Here is a 22,484-nt window from a genome sequence, read left to right as displayed (position 1 = left end):
CAAACCATGAGGAAGCGATTCCTACCGACACATTATACACGAAAAGTTAAACTACGACTACACCGACTTCGACAAGGTAGAAGTTCAGTTGAAGACTACTACAAAGAGATGCAATCCTTACTCAATAGGGATAACATAACCGAAAAAGAAGAGGTCACCGTGTCAAGATTCGTCGTCGGATTGAACTCAAACATCACTGATCTTCTTGACCTCCATGGGTACGAAAACCTTGAAGATACACTAAAGAAAGCAATGACAATCGAAATACAAATCCAAAGGAGATTTCGAGAACATTACCAAGGTACTTCATCCTCTTACCAAGGTAATCCTTCAAATCCTTCCTCATCTTCTGCTCCATCTTCTCTGAAAAACCCAAGAGATGACAAACCTGACAAGGAGAAAGAACGACCAGCAAAGAATGACACACTTCCAGCCCCTAAAGATCAAATGATAATTTGTGAGGAGGTAGGGAAAGCAAAAAAAGAAAAAAATGAGAAAGAGGCAAAAGAGAAAGAGGTCACTAGTTATAAAAACCAAAAGAATAATGACCCATGGGAGGTGAGTGAACCTAATTGTGAGAAGAAAAGAGTGACTCAAAATCTATGTGTGAGCACAAAAGAATTGAGAGAGAACCTTCTTTACAAACAACCTTCTATCCTTGTTCGCTTTAGAGAATCAATTGTTTCGATTTCTAACATTAACAAGGATTTGCCTAGTGTGTTTTCATCTTTGTTATAGGATTTTTGAGAAGAATTAGGTGATCCACCTGACGGATTACCACTAGAAAAAGGAAAAACACCAAACCAATCTAATTCAAGGTTCCATCATACCTCGTCAAACATACAATCTCGAAGAAACCAAAGAGTTAGATTTGTTACAAAAAGGCTACATCCATGAAAGCCTTAATCGTAACGTCATCTTAATGACGAAACATGACTTGAACAACTCCACATGCTTTATAGTTCGTGCACAGGGAATCCATGTAAATGATGAGAAAGTAAAAGCGACATGAGACTGGCCCACACCATCTTCCATCGCCAAGAGTTGTCGAATAGTGCTAGGTGACCCTCCTGAAGGGTTACCACCTGAAAGCCCTAATCACTATGCCATACCAATGAAGAGTCACGATTTACGAGAGTCCAAAGGTAAATATTTTATTAATCATTTTAATGACATTGTAACGTACTTCTTCTCCTTCTTACAAGGTAAGGCTCGTGAAGTTGTCATCCATACTAAACACAACTCCTTTAAGTGCGTAACATACCGAGGTAAGCAAAACACAGTAGACGATACACTACCACGAAGGTATACTCTTACCTATCAAACTCATACTACTATTCTGAGAATTGAACATATCAAAGATGTATATCACGATAACTCGGATATTTCTGATATTCCTACCCATACTTTTAAAAGTGCTTTTAATGAGCTTTATCTTGTATATGAGTTTCCTTGCCAACTAAACAGGTTCTACAGTCCACAAATCTCCTCCTGGGAATCATTAATTCATGAACCACACTTAGGAGACTTAAGGGATTACTTTAACAAACCAGTTGACATGATTTTTAAACACTCATTCTCGCCACACACGAATAAAACCATGGATAAATTATTTGAAATAATCATACAGAAAGCCAACAGTGGCCGGCGCCATGTTGAAATTCAACCAAAACATCAGATTACAAGACTTGTATGCAAAAGAGGATTTCAAGACTACAAGAAATCAGTTCCTACAAAGAAGAAACCTCGACTTAAACGCATAAAGACACATCACATTGATCCTGGTAAATGTTTCACAAGTTTTTCTTTCAACACATCTAAATCTCTTTCTTTTGGATTTTCAGATTCGAGGACGAATCCTTTTGAGGAGTGGGGGAATGATACATGCACCAGAATCCATAATACATGCTTCTTTGGACTAATGTTTCTACTCGAACCTATTAGAAGAACAAAGTCTCGAAGATTCAAAGCATATCTATTCGGTAAGCATAATGTGAATGAATTATTAAACTATTCTAATGTTGCTCTCTTTAATGTTTCAGATTCGAGGTCGAATCTTTTTGAAGAAAGGGAGGATGATACATACATCACAAGGTTCAAATCAAAGGAAGAAGTAATAACTCTTCCAAATGATCTACTCGTCCAAGCTTTGGAAAAGAAGATCAGAACAACAGCATACTTGCGATGATTTTTTGAATGGGATCCTGATCTTATTTGGTCGACATGTCTTATGGATATACAACCGTATGTCCCTTATCTTTCTAACGGTTCTTGAATCACATCAATCCGATATCGGGAACTCAAGATATAGCCATTTTATTGAAGACGGTGCATGCAAAAAATCCTATACGGGATTAATACGGGATTTTGTAAATATTACGAATTTTCAATATTTTTATTGATTATTTGTAATATAACTTAATATAGGATGATGTATTATCTTTTAGGATTAGATTTATTATTTTATTAGGAATTAAGGGTGGGTTAAAATATTATCTTTAGTTATTATTATTAAGACATGTTTAGTTTATTATTATTTTATTCATTAGTTATCTAGGACCTTTAGAACTTAGCCCCTATATAAAGGAGGTTTCATTCAACTTTGTAATACAAGATTTCTTTGATTAATAATACAACGAGAGTTCATTTTTGCAAGTGTTGATTGCCTTGTGCCTTCGAAGCTTCTTCTCCTGGAGTTGTTTCAAGTTCTTGTGAGGGAGATTAATCTTCACACTCCAATTTACCTTTTTATTGCGACTAGGAGGGTTGGTTAGAGCCGTATTATCGTGTTTGCCTTTTCATTGCGACTAGGAGGGCTCGATAGGACACTTATCCATCTATTTTCCACATATTCATCCACACCATCATTATCTTTACCGTTCACCTTCATAAGGGAGAACTTTTGATTTCTTGGTTATCATATTTTATTTTCAATTTCTTTATATTTTGTTTATCTTGTTTCTTACCTTGTTTCCAGCACTTAAAGAAACCCCAAAGAACCCTAGCTATTGCCGCCACCTTCCCCATTTATCTCTTATTATTCTTCATCGAGTCTAGAGCTTTTCTAGGTTTGATTCCTCAGTAAGAGCAACGTTCATCAATCCGTCACGGCTTCTCCTATTAAATAATTATAAAAATTTTTAAAAAATTACCCAAAAAATTAATGCGGAGTAGCAAAAGTATTTTCTAGAAAGAGGGAATGGGAAGGTCAAGTATTCTGATTCAATTGGTTAAGTGTAATAAATGTGGTAAGTTAAAAAGTCCAAACTGAAAAAGCGGGTCAGTGGCCGAACTGAAAAAGACGTTTGGTTTGGTGTTTTGGAAGTCGAGGGTAGCAGTCTTAATGTAGGTTAAGCAAACGTTTTATTTGAAATGTTAATATTTTTTTTAATATTTTTTTAAAGTGTTATTTAAAATATTATTTTTTATAGAAAATATTAATATTGAAAGTTACTTAAAATGTTTAATATTTTTGATAAAGTATTATTTAAAATATTATTTTTTACCGAAAATATTAATATTGAGTTATATCTAAAATTAATTAGCGAAATTAATATTTTTGATAAAAAAATATTTTAGATAATGTTTATTCGAAAATATTAAAAAAATATTATTTTTGATAAAAAAATTTCTTAATCGTTATTAAAACTGTAGTTCAATATAATTACATGAAGATGATAGCTTCGATACTTTTACACCATTCTATCATGGAAAGAAACATAACAGTTACTAAGAAACGAGGTGACAGACGATGTTGTACTTTCGCTTCAGTATTACATATCTATTTATACATCACATTTATTAGGGTGAATAACGAGTTGAATAATTTTGAGCAGTTCAAATTTAATTCGATTAAAATTTAGTAAGCGTTCGATTTGAATTGATTCGACTCGAGTTCGATTCTAAATCTTAACGAGTTGAGCCGAGTAAAGTCTAACTCGATTTGATAAATTCACGAGCAACTCGTTAATTTTTTAAAATATAATTTTAGTAATTACTTTAGAATTATTTCATTCAAAAAATAAATCTAAATATTTATGAATAAATAATAAAAAATAATAAGTTAACTAATCTATTATTTTTTAATAAATAATAAAATATTATTAATTAATAATATTATTTTAACACAAAAAGACAAACACAACCCTAATATCCTCATATAGTATTAGTAAATTTTTTTAGGTAAAAAATAAGATAATTTTTTAGTGAGCTTAACGAGCAATGAGTTGAAAATAATTTTAACGAACTTAACGAGCAACGAGTCGAGTAGAACAGTAAATTTTTTAACGAGAATGAGTCGAGCACTGCCCAACTCGCGATCGACTCGCTCGATAACCAGCCCTAGTCTTCACTTACAAACCATGCACTTATTATCACACTTAAAATTTTCGCTCTTCACCCTAATCACTCGTTAGATTTTATAAGAGTTAATAACACCATGTCTCCAAACTATTATTTCAATTTTAAATTAATTTTTTAAATTCTATCCATAAATTATAACATTCATCCTCAAATTTTCAAATGTTTCACTCTAATATATAAACTTTGATCCTTCTATGAACTTTTAATTTGAACGTTGTATTATATTTCTAAACAATTATTATATGCTAATTATACCTCCGGTTAATAAAATTATTATAAATAACGTTAATTATATAAAAATCAATGTGTATAAATAATAATACGATATGACATAAATAGTAATTAATATTGAATTTAAATAAAATAATAATTTAACTTTAAAACATAGAAAAAATTACAAACAAATTGAGAGGAAAAAAAACCAAAGAACCTTTCAAATTAATTTTATATAATAATTTCAAAGACACAACACAACATTAAGTATCATTTATATCACATAATATTATTACATAATATATATCAACATTTATATTATAATTAATATTTTTTAATAATTTTAGTAACAGAAGACATGACGTATGATAAAATTAGAATATTCAAAAGTTTAAAAATTAATTTAGAATTAGAGTCGTGGTTTAGGATACACATTCTAGGTCTTGCTAGAAACAAGTACACACCCGAATGAAAGTACAAAAGTGGCAACTAACAATGCCTTAAAACAAATTGAAAATGGGAATGAGATCAAAGAAAGTTAATTTCTTTTTAAATGTCAGATGCCTTTTATTTATCCATATGACAGAGATGAGCAACTGCGCCAACATAAAACAACACATAAGTTTCTTGCACAAAGCTAAAGCCTTTCCACCATGATGAGACTAACCATAAGAGTACCAGACATATGTTAAACTAAATCAAAAGCAGGAGTTTGAGGAAGGAATCGATAGAAGAAATCAGGGCATTATATGCAACAATAAGAGTCTTCTACCAACACCACTTAACACGCATCCATCTACCATAGGCTGAACAGGAAACATCTACCATAAATCATCGACAGTAAATTGCCTGATCGATGTGTGGAGGAATTTGCTTAATTTCAGTTCCAAGTTCTTGTTCAATCCTATACCTGTTACAAAGGGCCACATAAAATTTTCAAGAACCAGGAGCACCTCAATGTATATAGTAATATCAGTTGGGTAATGGTAACATACAAGTTAAAGCGGTCCTCATAAGTGATCAAATTCACAGCCAATCCAAGATGACCAAACCTTCCAGATCGACCAACCTGCCCATTAAAAGAATATGCATGAACGTTACCGAAAAGAATGATAAGAACATTGCACAACACGCCAGATATAAAATATCTTAACCAACATACTCTATGAAGGTATGTTTCTGAGTTCTTGGGAAAGTCAAAGTTAATAACAACGTTAACAGCTTGGATATCTATACCCCTTGTAAAAAGATCTGCAGAAAGTACAAATACATCGTTAGGGGATTATTCTTCAAGACGACTATCACAGAATGCTTATGAAGAGTAAAACCCTATTCAGCACATGCATCAGGAATTGATTATAAGGCACGTGAAGTATGTTGCTCAAAATAAAATAAAATAAAGCCAGAAACGTTGGGTTCAAATTAGTTATTTTCTAGCAAAACAGTAAAAGAAAGTACTTCAGACTATCAGCTATAAACCATGGATTTAATTGTTAAAGAATCCAACAGTAAACAAAGATTAGCTCATATCACAAAAATACATATCACGGCATAACATACCAGTACAAACAAGGTTCCTGCATGCACCATTGCGGAAATCATGAAATACTCTGTTACGATGGTCCTGAAGCATTTTTGCATGGATATAAAAGCAAGAGTAGCCCAGTTCTGTAATTTTCTTGGCCAACAACTCCACCCGATTTACCGAGTTGCAGAAAATGATTGATTGGTTTATTTGCAGCTGGAGATAAATAAATATCACAACTCATCTAAACAAAGGAAAAGAGAGAAAAGTAGATTAAGTTTTTTATAACATCAAACCTTAGAGAAAAGAGTATTTAGGCAATGGACTTTCTGTCTTTCTTCCACAAAGGCATAATATTGAGTGATACCCTTCAGAGTAAGCTCATCCATTAGATTAATAATATAAGGCTTTTTAAGGTATCTGTCTTTAAAGTACTTGACAGTAACAGGAAATGTAGCTGAAAACATCAAAATTTGACGATTTGCTGGAAGAAAATGTATCAACTGCTCTATAGATGGTTGAAACTCCGGAGAAAGAAGTTTATCTGCCTGAAAGAAACCAAAAAAACAAAAAATCAGATAAAATGCAAAAAGAAAATCAAACTGAGAGAAAAAATGCAGAGAAACTACCAAATTATTACCTCATCCATGATAAGCATAGAACAATCTTTCAAAATGCAAACACCTTTTTTAGCAAGGTCCAGAATTCTCCCAGGAGTTCCAACCAGCAAATGGACGGGTTGATACAGTCTCATGATATCATCCTTGAGACTGGTACCTCCAGTTGTGACCATGACTTGAATTTGCAAATGCTTCCCAAGCTCCTTGCAGACCTGTGATGTCTGAAGAGCCAATTCTCTTGTTGGAACAATTATGACAGCTATGCAAAAACAAACAGATATTCAGTAAAAAAAAAAAAGGTAACTGAACAAATAATGAAAAAACAGAACTCAAGTGTGGCATTGATAACTTTCTTGTGCCAAAAGTAACATCATGAGATACAGAAGGGGAATTGACTTGTATCTCATACTAAACCAAAAGGGTTCAAATAAAAAACTTTGCTTGCATGGGTGACGGGTTTCAGAAAGAATAATGAAAATTTATGCCCGGACTGACACAAAAAGTTGCACCTATTTGCAGGAAGTCTTGATGTACTCATTTCACAAAACTGGTACAGAAGTTTGACCACCACTTGACTATGTCCATACATACCAATGCTCGTAATTCAGATTTAAGTTAACAAAATATGCAGTAAACGGTAACCATGCATCTTCTCCAATATCTGACTGAAACAAATCAAGCAACTAGAAGAACAATATACAAAAGAAATGGAAAAGCTATGAATTACCCATTACCAATTAACTGGAACTATAACTGATACACACAAAAAGAGTGGGGAAAAAGGTAGATGGAGATCTAACCTTGAATAACATTGTTATCTTGGTCTATTTTTTCCAAGGCAGGAATGCAAAATGCAGCTGTCTTCCCAGTTCCATTTTTGGCTCTAGCAAGTATATCGCTTCCAGTTAAAGCAATAGGAATACTCTCTTCTTGAATAGGAGAAGGCCTTTCAAAACCCTTCTCATATATTCCCATAAGTAGTTCACGTTTAAGGAAATAGTCCTCAAATTCATTTCCTTTGGTAGCTGTCACATCCTAGCAGCAATTTAATAGGAAGATCAGCTCATAAACATGTAAATAGATTATTTGAAACTTGAAACAACAATAAACACCGACATACTACCATCATGCCTTGCAATGAGATATATCAATATATGTGACAAAAATAAAAGGATATGCTACAAAGGATGAAATTGCAAGCCTAAACAGCTCTAACAGAAGGCCTCGGCATCAAAACCCCCAGGTATCAGTTCCCCAAGTTAAAAACTTATAAATTTATAATAGGAATTAAAAAATAGTAATCCACTTGTATCACCAGAATAACAGAAGAAAGCAATTTTTCCTTCACCATTCTAAAGAGCTGAGAAATTTTTTTAATATTTCATTAAGGTACGAAGATTATCAAAGTGAAATATATAAAATCATTCAAGAAATTTTAGAACCATAGTTCTAAAATGTACAGCATCATTAACAAGGAAGTAAATATTCAACACCAGAACAGATATGATATACATAAATACCTCTGTTTTGTAGCGTGTATCTGGCGGTGGCATCTTTAGCCTTGCCTTCCAATCTTGTGAGCTGAAAGAGGATGCAAGAAAAGATGTAAACAACCGTGAAATCATGCACAACAAACGTGTGTTAAAGGGAAAATACAGCACAGAAAACTCAATTTGTGAAAAATCAAATAAAGATTAAGTTACAATCTACATCACGTGCAAGAGAAAATTCCAACTCATAGTTAAAGAAAATACTAACAGTCTAAATCAACAAAAGCAACCTTTCTCTATATAATCGAGTCCTTCCATACAAATGGAAAGTTCAAGACTAAATTAAACCATATAACGATTGAAAAAGATGACTAGAATACTAAAAAAAACCTGTAAAATCGTCATCCATTGAGAGATAATGCCACAAAATACAATAGAGAAAAAGATTCTTCGTATATAGAACTAACAATAAAAAATGAGAAATGAAAAGGGACCTAGAGTCGACGGCTTCGGATTGCACGGTTTTCTCGACCTCATCGACGACATTAGAGTCATTGCCACCGGGCAATTCGTTTCGTCTAAGCCAAAGCTGTTGTTGTTGTTGAAAGTGCTGGTGATTCTGAACCAAATTCCTCTGCACGTACTGCTGTTGCGAAGGCCTGGACTGAAAGCTAGGGCTCGCGTTCACTCCGCCACCACGGCCAGCACCGATCCCCGGTGGATACCTCCCTCTACTATTCATATCACAATCCTAATCTCCTAGAAACCAGATTAAAAAAACCTAGATAAACCAATATCTATACACAACTACCCAAAAAAACCGCAAAGTTAGGGCTTCTTAGAAAGGGGGTAACGCCTTAAATAGTGGCAAAACCGAGGGTCGACCTAGAACACAAGAAAGAGGCTCCGCTTCGGTAGCTGAATCAAAAAAGGGGGGTTAGATCACAAATTTATGTGAAAACTCAGAGATCTATCGAAAACAAAGAAAAAATGAAATGATTTTTGTAGAAGAAATCGAATGATTTGGTTTTGGGATGCGCAAAGGTTCCTTAATTGTTTGATTTTTGGTGGCAAAGGAAACAGATATATAATAGATTTTAGAACGGAAATTGTAGAACAGAAGAGAAATGGTTTGATTCTTAGTCGTTTCTGAGTTTGTCAAGAAAATTAAATTAGGGAATCCACATATTTTTTTTATACATTTTATATTTATAAATTCAGGGTAAAGTAACATCTCTAAACTATGACCAAATGATTATTTTTTACTACTGAATTTTTAAAAATTATAAAATAATCATTAAAAACATCAAATTATTACAATATTTTGAAAATAAAGTTTGATAGTTTTTTTATAATATTATGATAAACCTTAATTATCATTTTATAAAATGATAAATTTAATAATTATTTTATAATACAGTAACCATTTTATAATTGTTTAATAAATTTAATGAATATTTATAAATTTAAAAAGTTTAATAACTAAAATAATCATGTGATTATAGTTTAGGGACCTATGATACAGTTTTCTCTAAATTTTATTGCCAACCACAACAGTCCCATCTATTTTTAGGAGATAAACACTACAGTTGAACAAGATTTGCATGTATTATGTATTCCTCTAAACTGAAATAAATTATTTTATAAACCTTTTTCATTGAATAATCTATGATTTCCACTAATAAAGTTCATTCATATCATTAATTTACCCATAATAATTTTTAACTAATCATTCACTTTCATATTTATATAGAAAAATGAGGATGGATTCCTGAAAAAATGATATAGAAAAAATAAAGTGAAAATTTTTGTAATTAAAATAAAAAAATGACTTAATGAGGAGGGCTATTATAATAATTTTTAGATAAATTTAAAATAATTAATGTATATAAATGAATAATATCTACATTATTAATGGATGAAGGTGCTTGGTGAGTCGGAGTGAGTGGGATTCAGGACAACGTTGGTGGGCTCAGTCAACTCAAAGCATTAAAGCAGCATTATCTATTCTTTGGGAATATTATTAAAGCGTCATTTAACAAAACTTAAGGGAGTTTAAATGTAATTTGCATTAATCAGAGGACCTAAAAAAAACAGGATATGATTGAAGGCTTTTTGCTGAACCGGTTATTGTCATATCAACTTTTTGATGTCTTCTGTGCCAGCCAATACACTTTTTCAAAAGCTCTAAGAAAACATCATGGGCGCGTCAATTTTTTTTATAAAAAAATCGATCGATGGATTGTCTTAAATCATTTTCTCCGTCGTCGTCTTTTTCTTTTTCTTCCTTTTAATCACGACTATTCTTCGGATTCGTCTTCATCGGCTGGCGCAGCATCTTGATCAGTTCGGTTGTTTTCAGCGAAGTCGGTGGATGACCCAGTGGAGCTGTTCCTCCTATGAGCAGCATAAAAAATTAGTGACAGATCTAGAAATTTAAAAATAATATCTAAAATTTTAATTTATTTTTTAAAATTAATGAGTATGTAAAAATTATAATTTTTTTTAACCCATTAAATTAAATTTAATTATTTTTTTAAAATAATAAGGTGCATTTAAATTTTATGGGATTTAGTGCATCCGCCATTGCGAAGGACGTGGGTATAATTCCCTTTCACACCATGAACAGCTGGGCAAAATGGTGCTTGCAGTACAGCACGGCGTCGAGCGACGCGTACGACGAGTGGGTCAACGGAGACCCACACTGTGAGCGCACCTGAAGCATGTCTTGTGGTACAATCCCCTTTCCATTGTAACCTTTTCCAATGGGTAAACTGTTTTCTCGCAAGCACGACATTTGTATATAGTTCCGAAAAACATTGATTAAAGTTTGCTGGGAGTCCTCGGCTAATCATCTTTCTTGTCGTTCTTAGCTGTAAAAAAATATTATAATCAAAGAAAATTAATGTTGTTAGCCTTAGCCATGCAGCAAACAAGTAAATAATTTAAGAAAATTGAAGGGTCATAGTAAATATAAATTTTACCTGATTGAAAGTTTTTGTTGAAATTGTCAGATTCCTTAAATAGTTGTTCAAAATGAATCTTGCAATACAGGACTCCATCCATGGAGGAGTAGGTGGACATCTATACAGGACAACAATAAACATATTCGAATTTTTAAACCCATTTTTCGATTTTATCAAGTGCCGTTGTTCGAGTTTATAAAATAAAAAACATAGGAAAAAAGATCGAAAGATACCTCGAGTTTGAAGCCATGCAATAGGTGCATTTGAAGCATGTTTTATGATAAGGCGCACCTTCAAGGGTCATCACGTCCACAACATAGACAGTCTTGTCACAAGCCTTGCACTTGTCAAGTTCCTGTGAATGCCATTGTTGTTGGTCTTGATTTTTGGGTTAGAACTTGGCTTCAAGATTTGGGTTTTGGTGATGGAACAGAGGAACTGTTGGGCAAGAAAAAAAAGATGCAACTCGAGGTTTCTGACAAAATGAGAGTTGATGATCGAAACAACCCCTCTGCTCTGGTTTTTATAAAAGAGGGTTTGATAATGGCGAGAGTTTTGATGGCACACACGTGATTGGAGATGCTGAAATTTTGAGATGCTTAAATGTAGTAATTGTGTAGAGAAACAAGGGCTTTTAGCTTTTGACCTCTTCCTTTGTTTGGTTATTGGAGTTAGTGGTGCTCATGTATAACATGTATAATGACTTTAATGAGCCATTGTATTCCGACTGTATCATAAAATACTCAATCTACCATTCAAATCAAATAAAAGTATGTGGTAATTATACAGCGTGTCCGTGCTATTAATTGATTAAAAAAAATTCTGAACAGATACTATATTGTAATCATCCTAAATTATTTAACAAATAAAAGTAAGATAAAATACACAAATGGTCCTTCAACTATACGATACTACTTTTTTGAGTCCCCAACTATTAAATGTTACAAAATAGTCCCTCGACTATAGGGAGTTGTTTTGTTGAGTCTCTCGACTATTAAAAGTTACAAAATCGTCACTTGATTATTTATTATGTAACTTTTAATAGTCGATGAAGTAAACAAAGCAACTCTTTATAGTCGGGGAACTCAACAAAAAAATATCCTATAGTCGAAGGATCATTTGTGTATTTTACCCAGTTTCAAAAGTTTTTATTCTATTATACTACCTTCCCATTAATCAGATGCTTATTTATATGGGAGGTATTCGAACCGACAAAGAATACCGTTTCATTTGTTCCTTCACTAACAAAGCAACAATCTGAATATCATTGGAACACCTGGTCTAAAACTTAGCAAAATAGATACCAAGTTACTTGAATAAAAATACAAAACTTCATCCAATGGAAGCTTAATTCATTGATTTTAAGATCACTGAACATTGAGAATCTGTCTGTAAATGATTTCGATTTGATATACAAGCTGATACACTCATTAGCTAAATCTTTCATCAAAAGGATGATGACACTTCCTTTCTAAGGAAAAAAAGACCTGAAGGGTCATTATTTGGGAGCAATGCTAGCCTTGCAACATTTTCAGCTCCTTCAGCAGCAGTTAGGACCCCAAAATTACAGGTTATATCAGTTTTAACAAAGACCGGGCCAATGGAATTGACTAGGAAACTTGGGTTCTTCTTTGCTAGAATCCTTGTGTAGGTATTCATTGCTGCTTTGGAGAGTGTGTATACTGAGAAATAAGTAGGCCAACCTTGATCTTTCAGTAACCCCTCTTTGAAATCTTTAAGAAACTGTTTTAAAACTTCCTACTTATTTTACAGATTGACTGGGTACATTCTGCACAACCATGACAGAAGATGATTAAAATTTAAAATTTCTTTCAAAGCTTACAGTCACCCGCATGCTGCAATTCAACATGAAAAAAGAGCCGTCGTCCAAACCCCAATAATCTATTCTCCTCCCGTGTCCAGATTTTGTCTCTTGTAATATGCTGAGAGCCCTTGGCGGGTTCACAGAGCCGGGAGAGACTCGGATTGGAGCCATAACACAATTGCAACTTGGCCTATATTACATAGGTAGAGTGTTCAAGCGACAAGTGTGCAAAATGCTCACGTCTATGCACGACTTCCATCCGAAGAACTCTTGGCTCTGTGAACCTAGCACATGGAGAATAATGGATTCGACTAGCTGCCTGACGAACAAAATTTTACGGATTTCTCCCGAAAGAAGATAGAGTTTCCCTAACAAAACTGTATATCATGTACCTTCAATAACCCGATAATAGAGGAAACATTGACAATCCTGTTGGAAGCGTAGGTGGACACTCGAGTAATTTTTCTAACTTGAAATATTATTAATACGAGACAAAATATGTTACAACGACGTTACCCCAATATTACAATACTACAACACTATAACACTAGCTGCTGCTAGTTTACAAACACAACCCCACTATTCAAAGCTTTGTTAAGCTCTCTCAAATTCTCTCTAGCTTTTTTAAACTTTCAATCATATTTATTTTTCTCACTTGTATTCTTTCTTTACATTGTATATATTTATAATAGTATTTAACCGACTAAGTTGCCGCCTCAAACTTTTCTTCACAACGAAACAATTCATTTGTTTCTTTCACTTTTCTTATCCATGTATACGTTGCTTCCTTCATGTACATTACTTTGTGATGCTTTAATTGACTTTGTTGTATCTTTACTTAAGCTTAATGCTAAAGTAATTCAAGAAGCTTCCACGTTGATTTTGCTTCCACGTTTTTTTCCTTAATTATTAAGCATGAGCATGCTACCAAAAACTTTTAAAATTTGTTCATTTTTATAGTCTTCTTTTTTGACTTGTAAGAAATCAAGTTTGATTTCTAACACTCCCCCTCAAACTTGATTTTTCATTCCGAGTTTTTCTCCACTTCTCATCTCCAATCGATTCTTCATTTATTATGAGATCACTTTTTGCAAAGAGACTGAATAGTGAAACATTATTTAATTCATAATCGTTGTACCTTTCTGGTATTATTTTCTCTCTTGTGGATCTTCGAACTTCTGTGGGAGGTGCTTCATAATTTTCTATTATGTTGCTAGCATTGTTGCTGCTGCTTGACGACGATGTTACATTTTGTTGAAGACTTTGATCATCAGCTTGTTCATCTTGATTGATAAGTTCGTCATCTTTATCTTTATCTTCATTAAAAAATAGTCCTTCAACTTTCTTTTCCTCTTTGCTCCATCTCCAATATTATGCTTCATTGAACTAGACATCTCTTGAAATTATTACATTCTTGGTAAGAGGATTATATAATCTATAAGCTTTGCTTCTTTCATCATAGCCAATGAAAATACATTTTTCTCCTATGTCATCAAGCTTCTTTCTAGTCTGTTCAGGAACGTGGGCATATGCGATACATCCAAAAATCTTAAGGTGTCCAACTCCTGGTTTCTGTCTACTCCATGTTTTGTTTGGCGTCATATATTTCACACTTTTTGTTGGACATCGGTTCAATAGGTAAACTGCACATCGAACTGCTTCTGCCCAGAAATTTCTTGGTAGATGTTTACCTTTTATCATGCTTCTTGCCATGTCCAGGATTGTGTGGTTCTTTCTTTTTGCAACTCCATTTTGTTGTGGCGTGTATCTGACTATCAGCTGATGGATGATGCCATGCTCTTTACAGAATTCTTCAAATAACTTTGATATATATTCGCATCCTCTATCTGATCTAATTATATTCAAATATTGGCCGCTTTGTTTTTCAGCCATTGCTTTAAATTCTTTCAATTTTTCCAGCGTTTCTAACTTTTCTTTCTAGATATAAATCCAACATTTTCTACCATCAATAAAAGTTAGGTAGTACCTGTTACCGCCAAGCGATGGTATATCAAAAGGGCCGGTTATATCTGTGTGTACTATCTCCAACGGTCTTCAAGTACGTCAGGATCTACCAACTTCAAAGCTCTGTCTATGTTGCTTTCCTTTAATACAAGCCTCACATAATTGATTTGGAGAGTTGATCTTTAGTAGTCCTTTCACCATATTTGTTTTTTATAACAACTTCAAACCAGAAAATCCAAGATGTCCATATCTTAGATGCCATAGCCATAAATCATCTTTGATCGCGGTCTTCATGCACTTGACTTCTCCCGACTCGATATCAATTGTAAAGAGACAATTTTGAGTTATATCAACTTGGGCTATCAATTCTCCTTTATTTTTGATGGCAAGCGAGCAATTCTTCATCTGCACTTCATATCATTTTTCTAGGAGTTGACCAAGACTGATGATATTGCTTTTTAAAGCAGATACATAATAAACATCTGAAATGTATTTCTTTTCACCATTTCTCTGGAGATTTTTCAATTTTTTGATTTCTTCTTCTTCAGTTGTTGCTACGTTATTTCTTTCTTCTTGTTTAGGAGCAGATCTACACTCATAACTATAATGACCATACTTATTGCAATTATAACATTGTTGTAACATCCCAAATTATGAGTTAGTGACTAAATTGAAAAATTTTAGAATTTGGGGATTAAAATAAAATAGTTGAGTAGTTCAATGATTTATGTGGAGATATTTCCTAAAGTTATTAGTAATTATTAAATGAAGTGAAAGGCAAAACAGTCATTTGAGTTAGAAATTAATTAAAAATGGGATTGATAAGGATATAGGGATAAGATGGAGATATTTTCTCCAAAACTTCTCTTCATCTTCTTTCTTTCTTCTTCACCGTGAACCCCCAAAGACAAAGGTGAGTTTCTTTGTTAGTTAATTATTTGTTGATTTTATGGTTGAGTTTTGATCATTAGATGATAACTAAGCTTAAGGAAAGATTAAGTTGTCTTAAAATCAAAAGATGAAGAAGTTATGAGAGATTAAAGAAAATAGGTTTTTAAGTGAATTTTTGGAAAAGAGTTGATAAGTTGAATTTGAAACTAAATTTGACTTGTCATCAACTTAATTAAGAGATATGAAGTGATAAAATTGGATTTAGAGTATTTTGAAAATTTGGTATGATTATTGATTTCCATATAAAAGATGGAATTTTAAGGTTAAAGATATATTGAATGAGTAAAAATTAGTTTAAGTATATGTACTTGAGTTAAGAATAGAAAGGGGAATGAAACATGAAGAATTTTAATGAAAAATTATGGAATTTTCGTATTAAAATCAGTTTATAATTGACAGATGAATTGATACACTATGAATGTATACCGATGCAGTAAGACAAATTTTGAAGGTGCATCGATACATTAAGGAGTGCATCGATGCATGTGAATTTCGAAGCTATTTTGGGTACCGATGCATCCATAGTGCATCGATACACTCCTAAAGGAAATTAGAAATATGATTTTATTAAATTCATTTAAGTTAATAGCATCGAAGTATAAGGTTTAGGCTTCTGATAATTGCCTTAAAAATTATATTTATGTAGATACAGAGCCTAAACGAATTCCGAAACAATCGAAGGATTAGGATTTATTCAAAGCAAGGCTAAGGTGAGTGCAATTTAAATTGTACTTATGTTATTGAATAAATATTGGCTTGCGATGAGCCAGTGACGTAGTTACTATGGTAAGAAATAACTTTTAAAATGTTATGAGATTCTTATGTGTGCATTAAGATATGGAAATGGGTGTATGTTATTATATGTTACGTGATCTATATGTTTAAATGAATATGCAATATGTGATATATGATGTATATATGAACATATGTGAACCAGATATGATATGCATGTTTGCATGAACACATGAGAAATAATATAAGTTATATGATACGATTTATATGATTACATGCACATGTGATATATGTTATATGATATGGATCTATGTGACTATGTGAGAAAGAATATATGTCTATGAGAAGACATAAGAACAAGGTATAAGCTATATGACATGTGAATATGAATCGTATGAAAATGTTCTACGTGTAAGTGAACTATGTGCTGATATGAATATGTGATAATTATAAAAGATAATGCCCATGTTATGTGTCATGAGATCTAGAGGTATAGTTGGCATGCCAAGAGTCGAGGGTCTACGCGGTCCTTCGGGACAATTCTACGTGGTCCTTCGGGACATATATGTAATTCCATGGAACATGTATATGGTACTTCGGTACACTTATTTGGTTAATTGTATTATGTATATGGTTCTTAAGGAGTGGTCATTTGGGACATAGTGGTCCTCCGGGATATTTCTACGCGGTTCTTCGAGACAAATATTCAGTGCCCCTAGTGGGAATTTATATGAGTTGTGGTGACAACATTTGTGCACAACCTCAATGTACTCACATACCTTAAGTTCTCAACAGTGTATATGGGCTAATAAAGAGATCTAATAAGTATACTGAATATGATATGTATATGTGATTTGTTATATGGAATAGATCACAAGATTTATGTAATGATATATGCTTTTATATGATATGATCGTAATAATTGCTCATGCATTTGATATGAATTTTATGATGTTAAGTGTATTTCTTTATGAAATGATATATGATGTGTATAAATGATAAGTATATGATTATATGATAAAAGACATTAATGATAATAATAGGATAATGATAAGGAAGAAGATAATCATATATGTACATATGTGGATTTGATATATGAATAGAAATGTGATAGTATATGTGCATGTATGTATTTTAATATATGAAATGTTTTATGATTTTTATTATATGTTTTATATGCCTCACTAAGTCAACGACTTAGCATGTGATTGTTTCACGCGTAGGTTCCGAGAAGAGGAAGATTGGTAAAAGTTATACAAGACATGACAATTTCTCCTTTCCAAAGATCAGATTAGAAAAGGAATGTATAGTATGTATTTTGTAATAAGGATAGTGGTTGGCATGTAAACAAAATCGATAAATTAAGTATTTATGCTATGATCAAGTTTTGTAATGTTTTAAACGTATTTATGTAAATATAAATGTATAGTAATGAACGGTTAAATTTTTATGAATTTTATGTACATTTTACGAAAATATATATGTGTTTTTTTCTTAGATTCCTTCAATACCTTCATTTCTTTATTGGTAAGGACTGCTTCTGCTGTTGTATTTTCAGGCTCGGTGTAACCATCCTCGATGATATCCCAACAATCTTGGGAGCCTAGTAACGCCTTCATTTGAATGCTCCAATTGCCATAATTCGTCTTTGTTAATCTCGGGATTTGAGGTTGAATCATGTTGGCCATCTTCTCTACCACGTTAAACTCGAACCAAGCTCTGAGGCCACTTGTTGGAAGCGTAGGTGGGCACTCGAGTAATTTTTCTAACTCGAAATATTATTAATACGAGGCAAAATACGTTACAACGACGTTACCCCAATATTACAATACTACAACACTATAACACTAGATGCGGCTAGTTTACAAACACAACCCCACTATTCAAAGCTTTGCTAAGCTCTCTCAATTTCTCTCTAGTTTTTTTAAGCTTTCAATCATATTTATTTTTCTCATTTGTATTCTTTCTTTACATTGCATATATTTATCATAGTGTTTAACCGACTAAGTTACCGCCTCAAACTTTCCTTCACAACTAAGCATTTCATTTGTTTCTTTCACTTTTCTTATCCATGTATACGTTGCTTCCTTCATACACATTAATTTGTGTTGCTTTAATTGACTTTGTTGTATCTTTACTTAAGCTTAATACTTAATTAATTCAAGAAGCTTCCATGTTTTTTCCTTAATTATTAAGCATGAGCATGCTGCCAAAAACTTTTCAACTTTGCTAATTTCTATAACCGTCTTTTTTTGACTTATAAGAAATCAAGTTTGATTTCTAACAAATCCTAGGGGAGTCAGATAACTGGAGCAGGGGAACAAATTCTTCAACCATTCTTTTTGCACCATAGTAATTAGTTTCCAAGTATTCTTGTGCCAACTCAAAAGTCTGAGTTGCAATCTCAAACTGACTGGCTTGCTCTTCACTTGGGTGCATGATTTAAGAGGAATCCTTCCTAATTCATCTTTTGTACTTCACCACATATAAAGTTTTCATCATAAAAGAAATAATTTTGCAATTTATCTGTTCTTTCTCAAACCGCTAGACTATCCTAGTTCCTAATTCCAGATCAGAGCTTAAATCTATACTTCTATGAACATATTAAATTACTTACAAAGTAACCAGCATGTTGAATGGCTTCAGCAAGAGCTTGCTAATGCAGAACAGCTCCAAAAATGCCAGCATTGTTATCCAAAACATCGAGTTTTCCGAATTTTGATTCGACATAATCTGCACGGGAGACAACAATAAAAGGGTCTATTACATCAAGTTGATGAAAAAATAGATGGTCTGACAAACCAGAAGCTTTCAGTTTTGCAAAAGCTTGGAGTCCCTTTTTTCATCTCTAGAAGTCAAAACCACCGTGATCCCTCTTGAGGCCAGGTTCATGCATAGCTCAAAACCGATTCCTTTGTTCGCTCCTGTTGCGACTGCAAACCTAAGAAGTATAGTGCAAGATTTTGATGGAGGTAAAGAAATTTATTGGCATACATTGTATCAAAGAAATCATGAAAGCAAGAGATAACCTTTTGGTTGAAAGAAAGATGGAGCCTTCTGCCATTTTCTGATCTAAACAACTCGATGAATATGACGGTAGTTGTAGTGAAGGGTTAGTTCACTATGGGTTTTATTATAAGTGCATCAAAATGTTTAAAAAAAAACTCACGGTTGATATATAGGTAAACCATCACGTTAATAATTAATCATTGAATTTTAATGTGTATTAATTTTATTGTTATTATTTAAAAAATTTAATTTTATCATTAGACTTTTTTTTTTATCTTTTTTATATCATTGAGATATTAAATTATTAACAAAATAATGATAGTAGGTTTTTCTTGTTTTTTCTTTTTATAAAAAATCGTTAATTTTTCCAATTGTATTTATTAGACAATTTTCGTCTGTCATCAATCAATCGACATTCATGATAAAATCAATATTAAATTATTCACGTTTCACATTTTTTTCTTAAATAAAATTTTCACAAAATCCACCTTAAACTAACTAAAGATTATCTAAAAAGTTTGATGCTTTAATGCTTGATCTCCTTCGATAATCATCTGATTAGACTAATATCAAGGTATGTATAACATCCTGAAATTTAGGGTTAGTGATAAAAATGAGACTTTTTAAAATTTGGGGATCAATTTAGGAAAATTAAAAATTCAAGGTTTTAAATAGGATTATTTTAGTATTGGATGAAAGGGGTAAATATGAAAGGATTATAAGGACATTATGGTAATTTTAGCTTAAAAGATATTTTCCCCCTTTTATAAGAATAAAACACGTGGGTTTGGAGAGTTATATGGAACTCTTCTTTTTCTTCTTTCTTTCTTCTTCCCGTGTGTTCATGCTCAAGCCTCAAAGGTGAGTTTTAATTTTGATGGTTAATTCTTGAATATTTGAGTTGTGTTTTATTCTTTGAGTGTTATATAAGCTTAAAGAAAGCTTATATAAACTTAAAACACCAAGAGGAAAGAATTAGAAAGGAATTTCTATTAAGAGTTTAGAAATGAACTTTTGTTATAGAAATGTTTTTGAAGTTCTAAAGATGGATTTGACTTGTCAATGGTCTAATTAAGAAGTTATAAGCAATAGAATTGAATTTGGAACATGTTGAAAATTTAGTGTAATTCTTGAATTATATATGGAGAATAGGATTTTGATGTTAAAGAGGTGATTAATGAATAGAAATAAGTTTGAATATGAGTATATAAGTTAAGAATAAGAAAAGGGATGATATATGAAGTTATTAAGCTGAAAAGAGTGGATTTTCGGGCATAAAAATGAATTATGGGCTATGTGCATCGATGCACATTCAATATGTACCGATGCACATTCAATGTGTACCGATGCATCAAGGGTATTTCAAGAAATTGTTCAGTGTGTATCGATGCACAGGAAGTGCATCAATGCACCCATTAAAAATGGAAACATCGAATACAGTTAGTGCATCGATGCATAAGGCCTTAAAATGAAACATCGAAGGTGATTTGTGTATCGATGCATGGGTAGTGCATCAATGCACATGTTAAAGAATGCATCGATGCACTGTAGAATGTATCGATGCACTTCAAGGGGAAATTGAAATAGACATTTCTTTTGGTCTAAGAAATGATAGATTAGAGTATATCAATGGGATACTGATATGTATCAATATATGATTATGTAGATATCGAACATGAACAAGTTTCAGAACGATTATCAAGTTAAGATTCGATCGAAAGAAAGGAAATCATAAAAGTGGATTGGAACTTAGTGAGGCCCAGGTGAGTGCATATTATTTAGTATATGATGTTTAATGGGAAATAAGACTTGCGACAAGTCTATTTCCAATAGTAAAATGCATGAATTCCTAGATAGAAGTATGTTTTTGCTATGGTTCATATGTGTTCATGAGTCGATGTGTTGACATATTATTGTATATGTTGCAATAATTTTGCAATTTATCTGTTCTTTCTCAAACCGCTAGACTATCCTAATTCCTAATTCCAGATCAGAGCTTAAATCTATGGTTCTATGAACAGATTAAATTACTTACAAAGTAACCAGCATGTTGAATGGCTTCAGCAAGAGCTTGCTGATGCATAACAGCTCCAAAAATGCCAGTATTGTTAACCAAAACATCGAGTTTTCCAAATTTTGATTCGACATAATCTGCAAGGGAGGCAACACTAGAAGGGTCTGTTATATCAAGTTGATGAAAAAACAGATAGTCTGACAAACCAGAAGCTTTCAGTTTTGCAAAAACTTGGAGTCCCCTTTTTTCATCTTTAGAAGTCAAAACCACCATGATCCCTCTTGAGGCCAGGTTCCTGCATAGCTCAAAACCGATTCCTTTGTTCACTCATGTTGCGACTGCAAACCTAAGAAGTAGAGTAGAAGATTTTGATGGAGGTAAAGAAATTTATTGGCATACATTGTATCAAAGAAATCATGAAAGCAAGAGATAACCTTTTAGTTGCAAGAAAGGTGGAGCCTTCTGCCATTTTCTGATCTAAACAACTCGATGAATATGACGGTAGTTGTAGTGAACGGTTTGTTCACTATGGGTTTTATTATAAGTGCATCAAAATGTTTAAAAAAAACTCACGGTTGATATATAGGTAAACCATCACGTTAATAATTAATCATTGAATTTTAACGTGTATTAATTTTATTGTTATTATTTAAAAAATTTAATTTTATCATTAGACTTTTTTTTATCTTTTTTCTATCATTGAGATATTAAATTATTAACAAAATAATGATAGTAGGCTTTTCTTGTTTTTTCTTTTTATAAAAAATCGTTAATTTTTCCAATTGTATTTATTAGACAATTTTCGTCTGTCA

At 32.6% G+C, this 22,484-nt stretch overlaps 2 protein-coding genes and 2 pseudogenes across 2 annotated transcripts; all 4 read right to left on the bottom strand.

Moving 5' to 3' along the window:
• Positions 1–5,140: 5,140 nt before the first annotated feature.
• LOC120135994 (DEAD-box ATP-dependent RNA helicase 8-like) lies at positions 5,141–9,334 on the bottom strand. The gene is made up of 9 exons (XM_039152114.1): positions 8,705–9,334; positions 8,241–8,301; positions 7,521–7,755; positions 6,741–6,979; positions 6,397–6,648; positions 6,136–6,316; positions 5,738–5,826; positions 5,571–5,644; positions 5,141–5,485 (listed from the first exon to the last, which is right to left on the bottom strand). The coding sequence occupies exons 1-9, from the start codon at positions 8,950–8,952 to the stop codon at positions 5,407–5,409; spliced, it is 1,458 nt and encodes a 485-aa protein (XP_039008045.1). The 5' UTR covers positions 8,953–9,334; the 3' UTR covers positions 5,141–5,406.
• Positions 9,335–10,510: 1,176 nt separating this feature from the next.
• On the bottom strand, positions 10,511–11,544 carry LOC120136112 (annotated as a pseudogene).
• A 1,078-nt stretch (positions 11,545–12,622) lies between these two features.
• On the bottom strand, positions 12,623–13,172 carry LOC120135935 ((+)-neomenthol dehydrogenase-like). Its single transcript, XM_039152076.1, has 2 exons — positions 13,020–13,172; positions 12,623–12,934 (listed from the first exon to the last, which is right to left on the bottom strand). The coding sequence occupies exons 1-2, from the start codon at positions 13,170–13,172 to the stop codon at positions 12,623–12,625; spliced, it is 465 nt and encodes a 154-aa protein (XP_039008007.1).
• An 8,497-nt stretch (positions 13,173–21,669) lies between these two features.
• Positions 21,670–22,141, bottom strand: LOC120135934 (annotated as a pseudogene).
• Between the last annotated feature and the right edge of the window lie 343 nt (positions 22,142–22,484).

Source organism: Hibiscus syriacus, unplaced genomic scaffold (assembly GCF_006381635.1).
Source record: "Hibiscus syriacus cultivar Baekdansim isolate YM2019G1 unplaced genomic scaffold, ASM638163v2 tig00110621_pilon, whole genome shotgun sequence".
NCBI lineage: Eukaryota > Viridiplantae > Streptophyta > Magnoliopsida > Malvales > Malvaceae > Hibiscus > Hibiscus syriacus.
The sequence above is the reverse complement of the archived record's forward strand: the minus strand, read 5'-3'. Positions and strand labels throughout refer to the sequence as shown.